General features: G+C 61.2%; 1 protein-coding gene across 6 annotated transcripts; it reads right to left on the reverse strand.

The window, feature by feature from the left end:
• Positions 1 to 52: 52 nt before the first annotated feature.
• Positions 53 to 15980, reverse strand: UBTF (upstream binding transcription factor). Of its 6 annotated transcripts, none has more exons than XM_003996979.6 (21): positions 15599 to 15980; positions 12505 to 12643; positions 10910 to 11085; positions 10266 to 10349; positions 10013 to 10168; positions 7763 to 7827; positions 7356 to 7476; positions 6888 to 6998; positions 6412 to 6545; positions 6111 to 6252; positions 5808 to 5849; positions 5567 to 5680; positions 5321 to 5476; positions 4779 to 4934; positions 4566 to 4676; positions 4036 to 4124; positions 3744 to 3933; positions 2867 to 2914; positions 2692 to 2763; positions 2451 to 2594; positions 53 to 2367 (listed from the first exon to the last, which is right to left on the reverse strand). In XM_003996979.6, the coding sequence occupies exons 2-21, from the start codon at positions 12560 to 12562 to the stop codon at positions 2242 to 2244; spliced, it is 2295 nt and encodes a 764-aa protein (XP_003997028.1). In that variant the 5' UTR covers positions 12563 to 12643; positions 15599 to 15980; the 3' UTR covers positions 53 to 2241. The 6 variants fall into 6 exon arrangements, with proteins under 6 accessions (XP_003997028.1, XP_023099219.1, XP_023099220.1 ...); XM_023243451.2 differs by lacking the exon at positions 15599 to 15980 and adding an exon at positions 15143 to 15281; XM_023243452.2 differs by lacking the exon at positions 15599 to 15980 and adding an exon at positions 13783 to 13920.
• Positions 15981 to 16280: the final 300 nt, after the last annotated feature.

Consider the following 16280-nt stretch of genomic DNA (forward strand, 5'->3'; position numbering starts at 1 on the left):
GTTGGGTCACCCCTACACCCTGCCCTTGATTCCAGTGACCAGACAGCAGTCAAACCTTTGTTTTTTGCTTTATTGTACAAAAAGAGGGAAAACAAAACTTCTACAGTTGGCCTTAAGCTTAGGCAGACACCTCTAAGACATTCCCTCCCACCTCCCATGGTACAAATTCAAGTTGTGGTTGTTGTTGAAACCTACAAAAACACTCCTTAAATATTAGAAAAAAAGGGGAGAGTGGGGGGGTCCTCTGACTCCAACCATCCCATCCCAGTGCCAAAATGCACTCAGAGTGACCTCTTACAGCACCAACACCCCCACCCCCACAGCCCTGTTTGTACTGTAAGAATTTTTCAATTTTTAAAACAGGAAAAAAAAAGCGCCCCATTCAAAGTTGTTTTTAAATGAAAACACATTCCACTAAAACACAACAGCGCAGGGGCATTCAAACAGGGAAGTGGGGTTCTTTGCAGGGGCTCCTGGGAAGAAATAGAACCTATGAACCCCTGCGTCAGGGTCAGGACAAAGGAAGGGGAGTGAGAGCGGGGAGTGTTCCCCCCCCCCCCCCATTCCCCCAACCCCAGCACCATGTCCAAGGCAAAGCAGATTGTCTGCCTTCCTTTGGGAGCGGGACCCACCTTTCCCATTCCACCTCCTGGGTAGAATTCCCACTCTTCCCCCATCACTTGACTTTCATTCAGGGGGAGAAGGCAGAAAAGCACAAAGCCCCAATTAAATAGGTCATTGACATGATTATAAGGAGAGAAAAAAAAAAAAAGGCGCCAAAATTTAATCAAAAATTAAAAAATTTAAATCCACAGAGACCAGGTGGCTTGGCTTACTAAGGTTCTAGGAATCAGGGTACCCCAAATTTTGAGATGGCCAGGAAGGGTTAAAGGGACAGCCGCAAAAGCAGCCTTTGCAGACCCCTTCCCCAGCTGGGGGTTTGGAGGGGTGGGGAAGGGAGCAGACCTGAGAAATCATAGGGAATGGGGGTGGGGAGCTGGAAGAGAGAGGGACAGGGAGGAGGGATGTGTGTTAAGAGCTCGAAGCCCAATTTCTGAGCCTCAGGTGGCCAGGCAACCTCTCAGATGAACTGGAAAGGCCTTTCCCACCAAGTAGAAGCTCTCAGGTCCACCCAATCTGTCCCTCTCCCCAGTGCCCTGCTGGAGACCAGCAGCAGCTCAGAGCCCTGTAGCCCTGGCAGAGGGAAGCAGGTACAGGAAGCATCAGAGTGGCTTCAGTAACCCCCCTCCCCAAATTGAATCAGAGATTAGGCAAAGCAGAGGATGTGGAGAAAGGGGCTGACCCAGCCTGTTCCCACCAGGACCAACGTCTCCCTGGGCCTCACCAACCCATTCAACCAGATTCACAGACTGAAGCGGGCTCCCCCTTCTCTCTTCCACACACACACTCACACACACGTGCCTTTGCACACATCCACAGGTGCACCCATGCTATGTACAGGCGACACACACACACACACACGCACACACACACACACGCACACACTTTTCCATTCGTGCCAAGACCGTTTTAAAAAAGTCCCAAACCTACCCCCCTAAACCCACCCTCTCCCAGAAATGACAACAGAGACGGCAGCCGAGATCGGTAGGAAACGTCTCGTTGACAGCTCAGAGCTTAAAAAAAAAAATATATACACATATATAAAAAACACTTCTGCCCCCTCCCCCCATGAGTGGGTCCAGGCAGCTCCTTCCTGCAGAGGGCAGGGGAGAGGGCTATGGGGCAGTGCCTGTTTGCTCTTAGGCACCCACCCTCCTCTCCCCACCTGTTCCCTGCCTCCAGTTCCAATGTAGGGGTCCAGTCGGCAAGCCCCTCTGGGAAGGGAGGGGTCTTCCCCAAGCTTCCACCCTCCCATGGGTTGGGCTGCAGGTGTAGAGGGCCTCACCGAACTCTTTGGGACCCCCCACCCCACTCCCAGGTCCATTGTCCATGACGGAGCCGCAAGTGCAGAAGAGGGGTGGGCCGGCCCGGTCCAGTGGTGGCTCAGTCTGATGGTTGCGTTCCCTGGAGGGCCCTCCAGGGCTGATGTCTCTGAGGCAGCAGAGTCCTGGCCTGGGCTCCTCCAGCCCCTCCCCCACCGTATTTTGTTTAAAAAAAAAAGAAAAGAAAAGAAAAAGAAAAAGAAAAAGAAAGTGGGGGAGGCCAGGGGGCAGGGGATAGAACATGGGGGAGAAACAAAGGTGGCTGGTTGGGGAGGGGAGCCCCGGGTGGGGCTGAGCCTCAGTTGGAGTCAGAGTCCGAGGAGTCTCCCGACGAGGAGGAACTGGAGCTGCTGCCCTCAGACTCGTTGTCCTCGTCCTCGTCGTCATCCTCGTCGTCGTCCTCGTCCTCATCATCCTCCTCGTTCTGGGGGGCAAGGGGTGGGCGGTCAGCGGGTGGAGTTCGTGGCAAGGTCCGCCCGACCCTCCCACCATGCCCGGCCGCCTCGCCTCGTCTCCGTCCTCGCTCTCATCCTCGCTGCTGGACTCGGAGGAGTCCCCGCCGTCCTCAGAGGAGTCCCCATTCTCATCCTCCTCCTCCTCTTCATCCTCGTCCTCGTCGTCCTCATCCTCGTCCTCGTCCTCCTCAGACTCCTGGGAGGGAAGGAGGTGCGTCAGTGGTCTCCGCCCCGGCACTCGGGGCACCGCAGACCCCTTCCTGGCCTTCCTCCGGCCGGGCGGAGCTCCTTACCGACTTGGACTGCAAGGCGGTCCGGCTGGACTTGGGGTTCGGGCCTCGCAGCTTGGTCATGCTCTTACGTTTCTGTAGGAAAGGCCAGAGACAGACAAAGGGAGCCGCCGTGAGTTCCACACAACGACTCCCCAACCCCTCCCTTTCCCCGGCGCCGCCCTGCTCCCCGACTCACATTGGAGATGTACTCTTTATATGCTGCACGGTCCTGGGGAGACAGACTCTGTGGGAGACAGAGGAGGAGGGAAAGGTTGGAACACGCCCCCCCCGCCCCCCTGAACTTCTGCTGACCAAGCGTGTTGACCAAGAGCCAGGCAGTGGGCTAAGCATTGACATGCCATCGTCCCATCTTTATCCCTGCTTCCCTCCCCATACCTTGGGCCTCTGCAGAGAGTCCCCCCCCCCCCAGGATCTGAGAACACAGCTCCCATACGACTGCTTAAGATGCCCTGAATCCTTTTCTAAGCTACCTTCTCCTAGGGCTGTTGGTTTTCCTGTCCCTCCTGTTGTTTTACCCGAGTGCAGGCTCGAGTTAGGGCCTTCCTCAGCTCAGAGAAGCCTCCCCCCCCACAATGGCTAACATAGCCTGGCATCATCATTCCCACCCAACAAGCCTGGAGCCACAGATGAGGCAGTCTGGGGCTCCCCAAACTTCTGCCCACCTAAACCCTGCTAACCTAAACCTATTTCCCAGGGTCCCTGGCGAACCTGCCCGGATGGCTGGGTAGGGACACAGGGGACTCTCCCGTTACAGATCTGACCACTCAACCAAAGGACAGAAGGGGAGCTCAGAGGCTTGGGGCCAAACCAGAGTCTGGGAAAGGTCCTCTGGTCCTGGATGGAAGTAGGAAAAGACAATCTGATTTGGACTATTTTGCCTACTAGCTGTAGGACCTTGGGTAACCTACTTAACCTCTCCGAGCCCTGGTTTCTTTAATAGCAACTGTTGGGACTTCAATAGCAACTACAGGGCTGCTAGGACGCTGACCGCAATCATGAATGCGGACCAGCTAGATGAGGCCTCCTTCTTGCCAGGGTCCAAGCCCGCTCACCTTGACCCAGAGGTCCAGGTGTACTTTGTACTGCTTCTGCTGCTCCTCTGCCAACTTTTTGTAGTGCTCCTTCTGGCTCTGGGAGATGCGCTGCCAGCGGCTGCCAATCTCGACCATGCGCTCCTTCAGCGGCAGGTGGTTCAGCTCCCCGTTGGACAGCAGCTCCTGGGAGAACTTCTGGTAACCGTTCCTAGGAGGTGGGGTGGTGCAGGCAGGGTTAGGACCCTGGCCCAGCAGCCCTTCAGCCGTGACCTTCCCCAGCGCCAGGGTGGGTTCCGGACACGGGACTCACATGGGAGGCTTCTTGGGTTCTCCTTGGAACTTCATCTTTTTGGATGAGTTCGCGGCAGCTGGGGGTGCCCGCATCTCGCTCAGCTCTCTCTGCGGGGACGCCCAGAAAGGTCACACTCGCTCCACCCCCCCTCCCACCCAGAAACATTCCTACCTCCTGCCCCGTGCCATCAGTGCCTGAGCCGGCTCTCCTTTTACGTCCCGGGGGAGGAGGAGAAACCGAGGCAGAGCCAGGGAGCCACTTCCCAACAGCTCACACCTGGGTCAGGCGCCGTTGCTCGAAAGTGCAGTCACAACTGCACCCACGTGACCGGCATCACTGTCCCCACTTTACTGATGTGTGACCGAGGCTCAGAAAAGGAAGTTGGGAGATTTGCTCGGGGTCACACAACCGAGGCTGGGCCTTTTGGGTCCACGGCCCACCCAGGGAGGAAAGCTGCCCACCCAAAAGGATGCTCCCACCAGTGCAGTGGAGGGAGGCGGCCCCAGCTCCACCCCGCCCACTGGGCCGAGCAGCAGGACCCTTCCCACCTCGTATCGCTTTTGGTCTTCGGCTGCCTTCTTAATCCACATCAGTTTCTCCTTCTTCTCCATGTTGTTCCAGGTCATCTCCATGGCTTTCAAGGCCTTTACCCGGTCATTCTGGAGACAAACAGGGGTGTCAGCTATGGCAAGGGTCCCCTGGGGCCAGAGGTGGCCTGTGTAGGCAGCCTGCTGAGCAACCCCTTTCCAGCTCCCTGCCACCTTGAAGCGGGCCAGGTAGTCCCCGATGACGCTCTGTTGCCAGATCTCCTCAGCTCTCTTGGGCGACTCAGGCAGCTTGCCCCGTTCCTCGCGGTCCCCGCCTGGCTTCCTCTCCGACTGGGCCTTCAGCGCAGCCTCCCGGGCCTTGTACTTGGCCTGCGGAGGGATGGCAGTGGCGTCAGCCTTCCGGCCGCCCCAAGGGGGCGCGCGTTCCTCAGCCAGCAGTTGAAGTCCCCCCCCCCCCCCAACCCCCTCTGCAAGGGCGGGGAGCGCAGAGCAGAGGCAGAGGCGTGGGCTGGTGCAGATGTCTCCAGCCTGGGGCTCAGCCCGCCAACCGGCTCTGCTCCCCAGGGAGCCAGAGCCCTCAGCTGACAGCTTCCCGCCTTCCGGCCTGCGGAGCTCCCAGCCTGGCTCACTCACTCGCTCTGAGCTCAGGCACACGTGTGGCTCACACAGGCCAAGGGTGAGGAAGTGAAGCTAGCCCCTGGGGGAGAAGCGGCCTGGTCTCGGCCCGGCAGCCCCCCGGGCCTAGGGAGCCTGACCTTCTTCTTTTCCGACAAGTCGTTCCACATGCGGGCCAGAAGCCGGGTCAGCTCGCTCTCCGAGAGCTCGGGCCGTTCCTCTTGCAGCTGCCGCCGCTTTTCTTCAGAGAAGATGAACATGGCCGAGACCGGCCGCTTGGGCTTCTCTGAGCCTCCCTACAGGTGAACGAAGAGGGCCGGGTTCCATGGGGTGTTGGTGGGGAGCCTCATCGTCCCCCCTCCGCCCCAGTTCTGCCCCCTGCCCACCTTGCCCCCTTCCTGGGAGGGCTTCTTGGAGGCCGGGCTGGTGGCCTGCTTCTTGTTGATGCTTAACATCTTCTCCTCCCCCAGGACCCGCTGCTGTTCCTCCTCAGGAAGGCTCTGGTCCAGAGACAAGAGGTGGCATGGGGCTGTGCACGTGGCTCCCAGCCTGCTCCCAGGTCGTCCCAAGGGACTTGTCCCATCCCAATGCCTGTCTGCCCAATGCCCCGCCTATAACAACGCTCACCTCTAGAAAACGGAGCAGCTCCACTTCGTAATCTTTCTTTTTCTGGGGAAGGAAGGGGGAGTCAGGGTCAGGCCCTCCAGTTCTCAAGGGACAGTAGTCCTCTGCAAAATGTCCAGACCCCGGACAGGACCTCATTTTCCCCTATCGGTGGTAGACATCAGCCCAGACACCACCGAGTCTGTAGCAGGCGCCCAAGATCCGTTTGGTCAACCCCTGACTGACCCCTAGCTGGGGCCAGATGTCATGCTTCAGGTTTCTGAGGCCAGGCCCAAGGGTCTCCAGAAGTTCCTCAGCATAGCTCACCTGGTCACACTTCTTGTGATAGGCATCCTTCTCCTTCTGGGAGAGCAGCTTCCACTGCTGGCTGCATAACACCATTCGCTCAGTGCTGGGCACGTCCTTCATGTTGGCCATCAGCTCCGCGCAGTACAGCGAGTAGCTGTTCCTATCAGAACCAGCAGGAAAGGAGGAGCATCTCCCTGAGCGACCGGGGCAGCTCAAGGCGACAGGTTTCCTCAACTTCGGACGCCGGCCAATGTTGCTGGCCCAGCTCCCTAGATGCCCGCTTGCCCACTCGCCCACCCCACCCCAGGGCAGCGCTCACGGAGGTGGCTTGGTGGGTCGCCCATCAAACTTGTCCTTGAGCTGGCGTTCGGCCTTGGTGAGGGTGGACTTGGTGATGCCCTCCTCACTGATGTTCAGCTCGGGGTGCTTCTGGATATAGTCACGCATAATCTCCTGCAGAGTGAGGTGGGGGGACGGAGGGCAACGGGGTGTGGGGTTAGCCGGGGCCGGGGAGGGGGGAGAGCCGCTGGGGAGGGGAGGCAGGGAGCAAAGCTGGGGGGGTGGCCGTGTGTCTGCTATGTCACACGAGACGTGGTGCCCTGCCCTGCCCTAGCCTGAGATCTCATGGAGGGGAGGGGGGCGGGGAAGGTAGGGGCAGAGGTGAGGGGCCCAGAAGGCCCCTCCCTCAATGGAGGGACAGGGAGTGACCGCCTCCCGCAGAGTGCGGAGGTCACAGAGATGGAGGGCAGAGGCTCTTGAAGAGCCGGATGGGGAGGAGCGCAGCGGAAGCCTAACCTCGTACTCCTTCCGCTGCTCCAGGGCCTTATGAATCCATTTCAGCCTCTTTTTGTCCGAGAGCTGAGACCACTGCTTCCCCAGGGAGTCCTTCACCTCCTTCGTAGTGGCCTGCAAACCAAAAGCCGTCAGACACACACAGGCAGCCAGGGGCAGGGAGAGGGGAGGGGGAGGGGGGCACAGAGGCCCCCGCCCCCTCAGGCCACGGGAGGTCACATGAGTGTCCCCCACAGGCCAGGAGGGGAAGGTGGAGAGGCGGGGGTCCCGCCTGGGTGCAAGGGGACAGGCTCACACACGCACGCACGCACACGCTCGCACGCCAGCTGGCCCAGGCCCTGTCCATGCAGCCCACCCCTGGGGAGGGGCCTCCTCTCCTGCTCCCCTGCACCGTGCCCGGCCGACCTGGCGCGGCTCCCCCCTTGCCACCACCGTGCGCCCTCCATCCCCACCCCCTGGCCGGACACTCACATCTGGCCGCACTTTGAGATACACCTTCTTCTCATGGGTGTACCACAGCTGCTGGGGGGTTTTGGGCTTCTCGGGGATGTCCGACTTCTTGGCATTCTGGATTAGGTCAGGGTGATCCTCCCTAGCCAGGGCACGGGGAGCAACAATCAGCGGGTGCGGGGGGAATCCTGCCCGGGAGACCCCGTCTAGCTGCCCTCCCCACCAAGGCTCCTAGGCCTATCAATCGGGGCCTCTTGGGACAGCAGCCGCCTGCCTGTCCCTGCCCCTGAGCATGACCCACTAGGGTCTACACATGACCCATCCATCTTCCATGCCTCACAAATGGCAAACTCGAGGCTCTGGTCAGCGTCACCCTATCCTGCCACACCCAATGCCCTGTGGCCCTCCTCTGGGCTCCACTGCCTTACCTGAACCGGGCCAGGTTTCGCTCGAACTCCTGTTTTTCTCTCTGGAAGTCCTGAATATATTTCATCTGGGGGAGGAGGGGACGGGGTCATCCAGGACCCAAAGTCTGAGCTATAAAAACCACCGAGTCCTCCTTGCTAGCTATTCTGCCTCCCAGTGGTGACGTGGACAGAGGGTGGCATGAGCTCGCAGGAGATGGTGGCCTGCCTTCCAGTGGGCTGGGGAGACTCAACCGTAGCCAGTCAGAGTGAGCAGTGACCGGGCTGGGACTCCCCCTGACCCTACCTCCCCACCTTTCCCCAGCACCGCAAAACTCTCCATGATGAGGAGCTGGGGGGGGGGGGGGGCGGTGTAGGCCTCCTCCGGATCATTCCCTCCTCCAATGATCCTCCAATGTCTGTGGCAGCTGATAATGGTTTGCTGCCTCAGGGGTGGCCCACAGGGCCAGGGCCAGGCTGGACCCCGTTTTCGAGGGCTGAGGGGAGATGGTGTTGAAGGAACCTAGAGTGAATTCTTGCAATGTAAATGACATTCTGATAGATCTGTCTCTTGAATTTGGGTTTTCTTCCCAAGCCACTACATCCAGTTCCCATTCCTAACCCCCTCCCGTCACCTTCTTCCCTGCCTCCAATCCCTTCTTCCGGGCTCCTTCCTCAAACTTCCTTTCCATCCGTTCTTTCCTTTCCTCATCTGCCTCCTGTCCTGGCTCCCACTCGGTGTCCAGCTCTCCTTTCTCCCCCATTCACAAGAGGCAGCCTTAGAAGGGACCAGGGGCTCATGACAACCGAGCCTAAGCCCTGCCTCTCACGGAAGAGGCACGAGGCACGGGGAGGGACAGCTTCACTTTCCCCTGTGGTTCCTGCAGAAGACAGGGAGCAGCACCCAGCCTGCCCTGCCCCAATTTTGGCCCTCCTCACACAACTCAGCAGCCTTCAGAACAGGAAGGCACCGGACGGATTGGGCTTACTCTCCGCACCTCAGATAAAGACCATGTCCAGAGAAACGAAGTAACTTACCAAAGGTCACATACAGAGCAATTCAGTGGTAGTCAGGAGACCAGGCCCCAGTCTTGCGTCCCCCAGGCCAGCACCCTGTCCACCCTACCATGTAGCTTCTTGTCCTTCCCTGGTCCTTGGACCCTCTGCCTCTCCCTCCCATCCCGTGTGTGTCTGGGCGTCGTGTGGGCAGCCAGCTCTGCAACATCCCCATCAGAGGGGTCAAGGAGAACTCCGCCAGTTCCTACTCCTGCTTGGCCTGGGCAGCCGGTTTCCCCCAGCCAAGCTGGCTCCTTTTTGGGCACAGAACCAAGGGCACGTGAGCCTGCAGTCAGAGTACACAGACCAGAAGAGGGCTGCGCGTGGTGTGCCGGCTGGGTTATGGCTTTGTTTCCTCTTCCGGCAAACGTGCCCTCTTGCCTCTCCCGCTGCCCCTCCCCGACTCCTCTCCCTGGCTCCACCCTGCAAGTCCAGCACCAGCGGTGTCTGTCTCTCTCCCCACCCCAACTCCCTCGGGCCCTGCTACAGGCTCCTCCACTGCTTTGCTGCCAGCTTCTGTGAGGGTCCACCTGACCTCACTGCGCTCGTGTCCACCCCTGCCCTGGGCGACTCGGGTAACCTCCGCCCAAGGTTAAGGATCTCCGATGGCCCGGGATAGCACAAGGCCCCAAAGGACAAGGTATGTCCTTGGGCGAACATGCGTACAGAGGAAGGAAGCCCACCTGATAATGTACGGACGGACACGGCAGTGAGAAGAGCACCGGACCCAAGTCCTGCTCTGCTGTCACTAGTTGTGGGACCCGGGACACGAGTCCCACCTGAGCCTCAGTTCCTTGCCCACAGGATCGGAATAACCCCTCCTCCGGGGGGGTTACCTTTCCAAGGATACGGCACACATCAAATGAGACCACACCGGGAAATGTCAGAGGGTGGACCTGCTGTGCCAGCCTCAGAGCGAGGACGCGTGCACAGGGGCAGAGCCGAGTGAGAGAACGCGGTGAATGGTCCGGGGGGCAAAATGTTGGTCTGAGCGCCTGCTTCAGTTTGGATTACACCTTCGACAATGCCCGTGCCTGACGGTGTGTGGGACAGGGAGATCAAGTGTGGCTGCCCAAGACCCTACACTCTGCTACGCTGACCCACCCGTATCCCTGACGCCGAGTCCCTCTGTCTGAGCCTCCCCCCGACGGCTGACCTACACCACACCAGCTGCTCCCTGCCTCTCCCTTCCTCCCGCCAAAGCCCCCCTCCCCCCACCTTCTTCTTCTCCGGCAGCTCCTTATATTTCTTGGACAAAATCTTGGTCAGGTCCAGGTTGCTCATCTCAGGGTGGAGTTTCGCATACTTGGCCCGCTTCTCCATGAAGAAGCGGAAATAAGGGGTCAGGGGCTTCTTTGGGAAGTCCGGGTGTTTCTGGAAGGAGGGTCAAGGACACGGTGAAGGTCAGACAGCATCCGTTCTTTGGACCATTCCTCTCCTACATGCCATGCTCCTCCTCTTGGAAACTCACCTTGAGTTTTTTGCCTTTGTAAGGATTTTTAACGTGTTCCTGAGCATCAAGGATCAATTCTGTCAATGTACGGAACTTCCTCACCTGGAGGAAGAAGGGAAGTGAGTGAAGAGGACGTTCAGGACAGGGAAACACCACCCCAGAGCCTACCCCCTTTTCCAGCGGGTCTCCTCTATTTTCCACTAGGCTGAATTTATCACGGGAGGAGCAGAGGCCAACAGCCACACAACTCAGACAGCCCCTGACACCCCAGGCAGGCACCCAGGCGCTGGCCCATGCCTACTGCAGAGGACCAGGCAGTCCGTATACACCAAAGGACAGCAACAAGGTGACCACCTGACCTCGATGCGGTTGTCCATGCCAGCACCTCATTCAATCCCCAGAACAGCTCAGGCGACAGAAGCTCCAAGACGGTAAGTATTCAAGGCCACACAGCTAGAAAGTGGCAGAACTGAGAACTCTAGGCCAGTGCTGTCAACCATGCCACCTCCCAAACGCACAAGGGCGACCACATGAGCACCTCGCCTGGTCTCTTTCCTTCCTGTTTACAGACTTCTGTTTCCTCTCCCCCACCAGGAAGGTTGAGGCAGAGTTCGTGTAGCTGTGTCAGGAAGGGGGGCGGGGGGGGGGGGGAGATCAGTTACCTCATTAGAAATCTCCACCCATTTGAGCTTGCACATATCTCCAGAAAAGTCTTTAAATGCTACTTTTTCCCAGTCCATATGTGACTCGGTGGTTTTGAACTTGGAGCTGTCGTTGGATGGAAGGTTGTTCTTCATGCATTCCAGCAAAGTCAGCATGTCTTCCTGAGACCAGCGGTCTGGGGAGGGGAAAGAAAGGCAGTCATGCCCAGCTCCATCCTTTCCCCTCATCTCTTCCCTAGTCCTTCTTTCCCAGAGAACCCCACATCCCTGGTTGCCTCCTATGGGAAGGCACGGACAAGACACGACCTTGTCATAAGGGAAAACTGTGACCATATGGATTAGAGCTGGGATTCCCGTCCAGAAGGCATCAAGACTCCGACCGTTTCTAACACGCTAGGCCGCCACAGGCTACTGTTTATTACAGGGGAGAGGAAGAAATGAGCTACAGTGATTTGGGGCTCGGTGGGAAAACAGCTAACTTACTGGGAGAGGGGAGGGAGGCACAACACATTGATATGTGTTGCCAAGTTTAAGTTCTAGGCAGACACCGGAGATGTGCATAGACAGGATGGAGTGTGGGCAGTAAGGAGAATCCATGCAGACGTTTTTCTCCAGCGTAACTGGAAACTAACCTTAAAGACATGGGTATCCCATCATCCCCCACTCCCTCTTGGCCTCTCAGGGAAGACCAAAGGAAAATTTGGGGCAAGTAAGAAAAATGGAGTGGAAACAGAAGAACCATACAGGGGAGTTGGGAGGCAAGACGGGCAGGTGGGCAAAGGGCCCTGGCTCCAGGGAGAACCGGATCCCCCGGATCCAGGGAGTTGAGCCCAACTCCCTAGGGAGGCAAAAAAAGGGGTGGGTCTGAACCAGCGATTTCCAGTCACTGAAATACAGCTCCAGAAGGCCTCCCTGGAGGTTGGTGATTCTGGAAGGTGAGATAGGAGAACAGATATCCAAGGCTAGTAGTCAAAAGGGCTCTTCATTTGCATTTGCATCTGGTCAGGGTTTCCGCAGGGTGGGTCACATGGACCCATAATCCTTTCTCCTCTCAGTGTCCCACAGTCATGGCCAGATGCTCATCTTCATCCTACCCCCTGCCCCCTCCCCGCCACGGGATCCCTACTGGATGGGGTAGGGTCTAGTTATGGACGGCCTATGGCTTGGAGCCTCAAAGCCACCAAAACATCCTCTCTCTCCACCTGCCTCACCAAAAATCTTGTCCTCTTAATAACAATAAAAACCTGAAAAGCCTTCCCAATCCCTCTTTTCTCCCTCTTCCCCCCACATTCCTCGTCCTACCTCCCATTCCCCGACACCGGGTGTAGAGAGGGCACACTGGGGTCTGCCTGGGAACCCCAGAAAGAAGGCTCGCACAGGCCTCCCTCTCCCTCTCTAAGAGAGGAAACGGAGTGTGAAAAATACAGCTTACTGTCTCAAGGCCAAATAATTTGGGTTTGGTCGAACTTAACTCACAAAACTGAAGACACCGACCTCATCTCAATTCAGAGAATGCAGACGGCAACCCTTCTGAAGGAGAGCGGACCCTGCAGACAGCCATGTGAAAAAGAGAGCTTAAGTTAAAGAGCTCCTACCTTGGCCTTTGGGGGCGGCCATTTCCAGGTCTGTGGGGCAGTCAGCTTCTCCGTTCATTCTTTAGCCGTCCAGCCACCTCCTCCAGCCACCTCCTCGGGTCGTGCTGGCCGGGCAACCCGCGGTCAAAACCACCTCACCCTTTAGGAGAGATACCAGTCCCCACTCAGGCGGGATGCGAGGTGAGGGACTTTCTATTCCTCCCTCCCCCAAAGGGGAGGGGGGCACAAGTCCACACTCTCACGGAGACTGCCAAGACCCTAGCAGACCCAATGGGGTCGGTGGGTGTGGGAGCGCCCCCCTCCCCCCCGCCCCAGCCCCTGCAGCCCGGCTCCACCGCGTGCGCCCTCCCCTGCCCACGCGAGAGACTGCTCCCAGCTCCCGCGTGCAGCTAGCGCCCGCCCTCCACCCTCCTTCCCCCACCCGGGCCAAAAAAAAAAAAAAAAAAAAAAAAAATCTCCTCCTCCTCCTCCGTGCGCCCGCCCCGGGGAGGCCCCAGGCTGGAGGGCGGGGGAGGAGGAAGGGCGGGTAAAGGGCGCGCGCGACCGTGAAAGCGGGCACGCGCCGCAGTCTCCTCCTCCCGCCTCCCCCCGGCCGGTTCCCCCCGCCTCCGCAACCCGGCGGGGACCCGGACGCAGCGCAGCCGCCGCCGGCCCCGGAGCGCAGCGGCCGCACCGCCCCCGGGGACCGGATCCGGATTCCCGCCGCCCCCCCTCTCGGGCTCCCGACGCCGTCCCCGCCCGCCTGGGCGGGCGAGCAGCCGGAGAGAAGCGGCCTAGCCTGCCCCCCGCCCCCGAGCCACCCACCCCGGCCAGAGGCGCCGCCACCGCCCAGCCACCCCGACGCGCACGGAGGAGCCCGGCGCAGAGGCGCGACCACGGCGGGAACCGCCGCCTCCTCCCCCGAGCTTGCGGCCCAGCCCCGCCGGCGCCCCCGCCCCGGCCTCCGGGGAGCCGAGCCAAGGAGAGGGCGGGAGGACGGCGGCCGGGAGGCGGGGGCGCAGCGCTCACCGGCCCCGCCGCCCCCTCCGGCGGCCGGCGAGAACTGCGCCTGCCGGCTCGGAGAAGCGCGGGCTCCTCTGCCCGTGGCCCGGGCCCGGGCCTCGCTTCCTGCCCTCCCCTCCCCCGGCTCTCGGCGTCCTCTCCAGTGCCCTGATCCTCTTTCGTCCAGTCCCCTGCCTGGAGGGCGCCCCGGGTCCCCCTCGGCGTCTCCGGCACCCGCGGCTCGCTCCCCGCCGCCCGGCCCCGACCCCGGCGCGCGTCCTCAGCCGCCTCGGTTACCCGGCGCAGCGCGGCCTCCGGGCTTCCCGCTCCGGCGTCTCCCTCCCCGGCTCTGAGCGGCGGCGCCCTCCCCCGCTCGGCCGGGCACAGCCGCAGCTCCCTCCCGCGGCGGCAGCGGCTCCTCCTCCGGGCGCGGCGGCGGCGGCGGCGCTGGGGCGGCGGCTGCTGCTGTGGCGGCGGCGGCGGCGGCTGTGGCTGCTGCTGCCTGCTGCTCCTCGCGGCGAAAAGCACAAAGCACAGCGCCCTCCGCCTGCAGGCAGCCCGCCCGCCGCCCGCCCGCCGGCCTCGGCCTCAGCTCGCACACCCCCGCCGCCGCCGCAGCCTCCGCCGCCGGAGCGGGGAGGAGGAGGGAGAAGGGAGGAGGAGGAGCGGGAGGGGGGGCGGGAGAAGCGGGGCAGCGAGCGCGTCCTTCCCCGTAGAGCGCACACCGACCCCCGGGGAGCGAGCGCCAGCCCGCCCGCCTCGCCGGCTCCGCTCCCTCCCACAGCCTGCCCGGGCGGGCTCCGCGGGGGGCAGCTGGGAGGAGGGGCGGGAGCTGGGGGGACCCGGGCGGCCGAGGCGGAGGGAAGGAAGGAGGGGAGGGGGGTGGTGGTGGTGGTGGTGGTGCTGGTGGTGGTGGTGGTGGCGGCGGCGGCGGCTGCTGCTGCTGCTGCCGCCGGGGAGGGGGGGGGGCCGGGGCAGGGAGACACGCAGCCGCCCGGATGGCGGCGGGGCTCGGAGCCGAGGCGGGCGGGCGCCGAGAGCGACCTCGCCAGACCCGCGGGGGAACTAGCAGACTCGGCCGGCGCGGGAGGGAGGGCGCGAGGCGCGGCCGCGAGAGGGTGCCCGGAGGGGCCCCCCGGCGGCTGGGAAGGCTGAAGGGGTGCCTGCAGCCCTGCTTCGGAGCTCTCCCCCAAGTCCTCCCAGCTCAGATTCGGGCTTCCACGGCCGTCCTCACCAGCTCCCCTCTCCCGCCTCCTGGAGCGGGCGCTCCGCGCCCACCCTCATCCCCGGAGCGTGGCCACCGGCTTGGGGCGCACGCACGCCCATCGCGGCGCCAGTCTTCGGTGCCTGCCTCGCGGTCCCCTTGCTGCCGAACAGCACACACACACACACACGAAACTTACATAAAAAAAATTTGTTTTACGCCGACAAAAGGCCCTCCCTGCGAATTAAAAAAAATAATAAAAAATTCCCTTTGCTCCTTACACCCCGGAAAAGGTGAGGAGGCGATGGGCTCCGGCGGAGGAGCCGCTCTGGGAGCCGGTTCAATCCAGCCCGGCATGGCTCCCCAGGCCTGCCCGGGCGCATGGAGATCGGCGCCGCCGCCACTCGCAGCAACCCCTCTCCCCCGAAATCCGCGGAGCCCGGGCTCACTTACCGAGCGTGTGAATGGGAGCGCGGGCCAGGGGCACCTAGGGGTGCGGCGGGCCGAAGAGCTCCGCCGCAGCTCCGCCGCAGCCGACGCCGGGGCAGCGAGTCGCCAGACAAAGCCCGAGATGGCGAAGCGGAGCGACGGCTAATGGCGAGCCCCACGCGCCGCGCTCCGCCCGCCCCGCTCCGCCCGCCCGCCCGCCTCGGCGCAGCGCAGCGCCGCTCCGAGCGCTCGCCCGTCAGAGCCGCCTCGGCGCCGCCGCCTCCCGGGCCACACCGGCCTCGCCTGGCCCCTCCGCCTCCTCCGGGCCACTCCGCCTTACCCCTTCCCTCCCACCGCGATGGGGGCTGCAGGAAAATAAAAAAAGAAAAATAAAAATGCTTTTCTTTCTTTTTTTTTGGAGGGGGGGAAGGGTTGGCGTGTTGAGACTTTTGGGATTTTTTGCCCCCAGCTCGCACTCACCTGCGGAGCCGCCGGGAGGGCTGGGGGTGGGGGCGCGCGGGGCTGGAGCCGGCGAGCGCGGGTTGAAAGCTAGCCAAGCTCTGCAGCGCCCGACCCGGGCGTATACGCCGCCGCCAGTCCCCGCAGAGAAATCGTCCTCCTACCCCCGCCTCCATCGCTCTGCGTTTCTCTTCCAATCAGCCGGTCGCTTGGCGGCTCCTCCATTCTCCGGCCAAGCCCGCTGCCTAGAGCGAGCTCCACTCCTCCATCTGCTAGCCCGGCTCTTCGCTCCCCTGCCGGGGCCGGCGAAGCGACGTGGGGCCGGAGGGGGATTTGCGAGGGAACCTGCCTGCTTCCCGCTCCCATTGCTCCCTCCCCACTGCCTCCTGCCTCCTGCTTCTCTCCTGCGTCTTTCCAACTCTCCCCTGTCGCCACTGGTGTGTGTCTGAGTGTGTGCGCGGGTTTTTTTTTTTTTTTTTTTTTTTTTTATTGCTCTTTGCTTTTGCAACCCTGAAGCCAAAGCGAGGGGGTGGGGGATAAAGGAGGGGGGGGGCGTTACAAAAAAAAAGAAAAAGAAAAGGCAAGAAAGAAGCTCTTAGATTTGCAACACATTGAAAAACCGGGGGAGCACCCTGCCTCGCTGGATCTCGGCTTCCCGCGAGGGCCTTCCGGGTTTTAGAGCGAGCCTCTCGTTGTTCTCAAA

The sequence above is a fragment of the Felis catus genome, chromosome E1 (assembly GCF_018350175.1).
Source record: "Felis catus isolate Fca126 chromosome E1, F.catus_Fca126_mat1.0, whole genome shotgun sequence".
In the NCBI taxonomy this organism is placed as follows: domain Eukaryota; kingdom Metazoa; phylum Chordata; class Mammalia; order Carnivora; family Felidae; genus Felis; species Felis catus.